Source organism: Myzus persicae, unplaced genomic scaffold, assembly GCF_001856785.1.
Source record: "Myzus persicae strain clone G006 unplaced genomic scaffold, MPER_G0061.0, whole genome shotgun sequence".
NCBI classification, from domain to species: domain Eukaryota; kingdom Metazoa; phylum Arthropoda; class Insecta; order Hemiptera; family Aphididae; genus Myzus; species Myzus persicae.
Genome location: NW_019101914.1, coordinates 1 through 4,311, shown reverse-complemented (window position 1 = coordinate 4,311; position 4,311 = coordinate 1). Strand labels below are relative to the sequence as shown.

Here is a 4,311-nt window from a genome sequence, read left to right as displayed (position 1 = left end):
AAAATTAATGTTTTCAGCAAAAATTGTATTCAACCCACTGTTATACTGATCGTAAAATCAATAGAAATAATATCATACATATGATAATATATGGTCAGGCCCGGCTCAAGCAATTTTACACACCTAGGCAAACTTAAGTTTTGCCGCCCCTTTACATGTAAATACTATATCAAATTTTTTTTTACATAAACATTACTAAAATATAGTTAATTCTGAGTTCATTATATTTATTTGTATAAAGTAAACAATTGATTAGATTGATATATTATTTATAGACAAGTAAATCCCTACTAATTTAAACAAAAAAAAAAAAACAATTTAAAAATAGTTATATTATAATATACAAGTTAATAAAAACATAATATATAAATGTTAACATCGTATTAGAACTTAACTTTTCTTGCTTTTGCGTTAGCGAAATCAGATACAACTTCTTCCATATCCATATTATAAACTAATTCTTTCTCTATTGAAATCATTGCAAGGCCCACTAAACGATCTTGTGACATTGTGGATCGTAAATAATTTTTAATAATTTTTAATTTTGAAAAACTTCTTTCCCCCGTGGCAGCCGTTACAGGAAGTGTTAAAAGGATTCTTAACGATATATAAGTGTTAGGAAAAAGTTCAACTAATTGATTTTCACAAATATATTCCAAAACAATTCGAGGATTAGTTTCTGTATCATTGAACCGTCTTTGCAGAGCTGTAATTTCATCATATAATTCTACTGCATTAATATCAGAAGTAAAGCCGTTATCTGATGCAAGTGCTAGTTGAAGATCTTTACAATGATTCATAAGTTCATCGCTATTTTTTATTTTGGAAATGTCATAAAGGAATGAAAATAAGCTTGCATGCTCAGAAAGTAATACAAATCTTTCGTTAATTGATTGTACAGCTCTATCTAAAATTTCATTGAAAAAGTTTACTTTGAATCTTTGTTTAGAATCAATTATGGGATCATCACGTGACTCATAATTAAACTGTGTATTTGTACGTCTAATTCTACTTTGATCTATTAATGGAAATGAATCTTCAATTCCAAGAACGTTTGCTAGTAGTTTAGCAGACTTCAATGTATTTTCAAACCCTTCATCAGAACGATATCTCATTAAAAAAAGTTTAGTTGAATCTAACTGTTTAACTGTTTCAGAAACGTCAAGCGATATTGATTGTAACATTTTACTGGTAATATTTATCTCAAATAAAATATCGTACCAAACTACCAAGCAACACAAAAATTTAAAGTTTAAAAACTTATTGATGATACCAATTGCTTCGGCGCGACTTTTAACACCAGAAGGATTTACCAACGAATCATCTTGAGATATTTCTAAAAGAGCTGAATATATTTCTTTGATTTGAAATCGTATAGCTCGTACTGCATCTAATCTGCTTTCCCAGCGGGTCCCACTAAGGGGTTTTACAGTTAGGTTATTTATGTGCTTTAATAAGACATTCCATCGATGAGTCGATGCAGAGAAAAAAACATAGACTTCTTGAATTATATTAAAGAATATAACCGCATCCAGACAACAATTTGCTGAATCATTTAAAACTAAATTTAATGAATGAGCATTGCATGGTACATAGAACGCTCTTCGGTTAAGTTGGCGAACTCTTGCTTGGACACCATTTTGTTGACCACGCATATTGGCACCGTTATCATATCCTTGTCCCCTCATGTCATCAAGTACAATACCATATTTTTTTAGTGTTTCAAGTAAAACATTAGTCATATTTAAACCAGTAGTATCATGTAATTCGATAAATGTTAAAAAATGTTCATTTATAGAAACTTTTGCAGGGACATTATCTTTCTTTTCGGTAGCTGTTACGAATCTTATAATCATTGTCATTTGCTCTTTATGACTAACGTCAGGTGTACAGTCTAAAATAATAGAATAGTATTTCGAATTTTGTACTGCTGATATTATTTTTTGTCTTATTTTGTGATCTAAAAGTTGGATTATTTCATTTTGAATATTTTTACCGAGGTAATTAGTATGTATGTCTTGAGATGTTATTCTACTAATATGCTCTTTTATTATAGGGTCAAATTTTCCCAGAAGTTCAATAAACTTCAAAAAATTCCCATTATCGAACTCGTATAATTTATCAGAACTGCCTCGTAAAGCTAAATTTTGCATTCCTAAAGTTTGAATAAGAGATATAACTCTTTCAATGACGGCTTTCCAGTGTTTTGTTTCTTTACGAATTAAAGCTTGATTTTCATCGTCGATAGTTTTTCCTTGCATCATTCGAGTCTGAAGAATTTTCCAATCTTCATATGCAATCTTATGATTTGGAGAGTTTTCATGCCGTTGTAGTATTTGAGATATATTTTTCCAGTCTCTGGTACCTTGCTTAGAGAGAGAAGATATATCTTTTTTAAATAATTTGCAGCAAAAACAAAATACTGAGTCACTTGACTCTGAATAAATAAGCCAGGTCCTATTAAGCTTTTCTCCATTAGATAGTGTCTTAAAGTAGTGAACATTAGAAAACTTTCTTTTAGAATCATCTAATGGGTAATAATTTAAATTTATTTGAAGGGGATTATTTTTGACTAATAGTAACTTAATTCTATCATTTATCACAGGCCACTTTGCAGGGTCCTTAATAATTTCAACATCTAAATTTAAATTGTCATCTGAATTGTCCATTTTTGAATTTAAATCTGTAACATCAGATCTTACATCTTTATCGTTAACTTCAGATCTTTCATCTTTATCGTTAACTTCAGATTTAACAATATCATCATTATCCTTAATAATATCAACCTCTAAATTTAAATGGTCATCAGGATTATCGTTTTCCAAGTTAAAATCTGTAACTTCTGTATCTTCAGTATCTTCATCGATAACTTCAGATTTAACGGAATCATCATGTTTGGATTTAAAAAATTTAAGCATTAAGCCGGATTGTTTGGCAATTTCAGCTTCTGCCGCAGCACGTCTTTTTCTATACTCCGATCCCGAAAAACGGTGTCGCTTTTTAGTATTACCCACGTCAGAGTTAGTTGAGTTAGACATTCTTGAATTATTATTATATAATAAGATAGGTACCTAAATTAAATAATTTAATCATTACTCATTAGATCCCTTCATTTTACTAATACATAATATTATTATATATTTGTAATCCACGTGACAACTGAGGTTATAAATATCGCGCAACTCACGAAGGGATATAATTAATATATAATAAAATATATACGTCACCTATATAGGTATATATTAGGTCACATTAATAAGACAAATAATAACTCAAATCGGTTGAGTCATTAGGACAAACAAAAATTGAGTTATCAAAAATTCAAGTTATAGAAAAAATTGGGGCCAAGATAGGTTCCTTGAGTCATTGAAAATTCGACTTATAGAGGTATATATACGTTAGAGCCGTTGAGATTTCGCTGTATATTATATTTTATAAATAATTATTGCGATTTAACAGGACAAAATAAAATAATATTGAATGTGTAAACGCGGTAGATTTTAATAAAACCGAAGAACGTCCCATCTCCCATGACAAAATTATTAGTAGAAATCGTTTAGTACAATAGTACGATATTGATTTATACGTCATAATATCGATTTAAATTGATAAATAAACTTAATAAATAATAATTTCCGTACAAAAATGTGTATCATAATCCATAAAGATAATTATTTTAAATTTAAATAACATAAAAAAATTTGATGTTAAATTTTTATAATTTATAAGAATAGATACCTGTAATTTGTAAATTTATTGTATGGCCAACTGATGTCTGATGAAAGTCGGCAGGCAAAAGAAAATAAAATCATTAATATTAACTTATCTGTAATCGTCGATCGGTATTCGGGACCTATTTATAGTCAATAATATTCGTCAACAGTGCGTTTTGTGGAAGAGTAATATTGAAAACAACAAAACGCGTTATCGGGGCCAGATAAAAGACTGATTCACGGAACCGATTAAAAACCGTCAAGACTCAAGAGAACACCGTAACTTGTTGCGGTCGACGGTCGACCAAAAGCGTACATTTATATTTGTCCGATCATACTGACCAAATTTTATATTTTTACTTTTTATTTTTTACTACCCACGATTTGATATAAATAAGGAATCTTTTTAAAAACTATCTATTATACAAAAATGTTAAATGCCGCCCCTGAAAAATGCCGCCCTAGGCGTGGGCCTATATCGCCTACCCCTTGAGCCGGGCCTGTATATGGTATATCATATATGCTCATAGTATTGTAAACAGACAGACAGCCTTCAATCAGAACTGTTGTATAATAATGTTTTCATATCATTGAATTC

The 4,311-nt window shown here is 29.9% G+C and overlaps 1 protein-coding gene across 1 annotated transcript; it reads right to left on the bottom strand.

Annotated features, from left to right (window-relative positions):
• Positions 1 to 288: 288 nt before the first annotated feature.
• Positions 289 to 4,216, bottom strand: LOC111030758 (zinc finger MYM-type protein 1-like). Its single transcript, XM_022310424.1, has one exon. It carries the CDS (start codon positions 3,036 to 3,038, stop codon positions 384 to 386), a length of 2,655 nt encoding a protein of 884 aa, XP_022166116.1. The 5' UTR covers positions 3,039 to 4,216; the 3' UTR covers positions 289 to 383.
• Between the last annotated feature and the right edge of the window lie 95 nt (positions 4,217 to 4,311).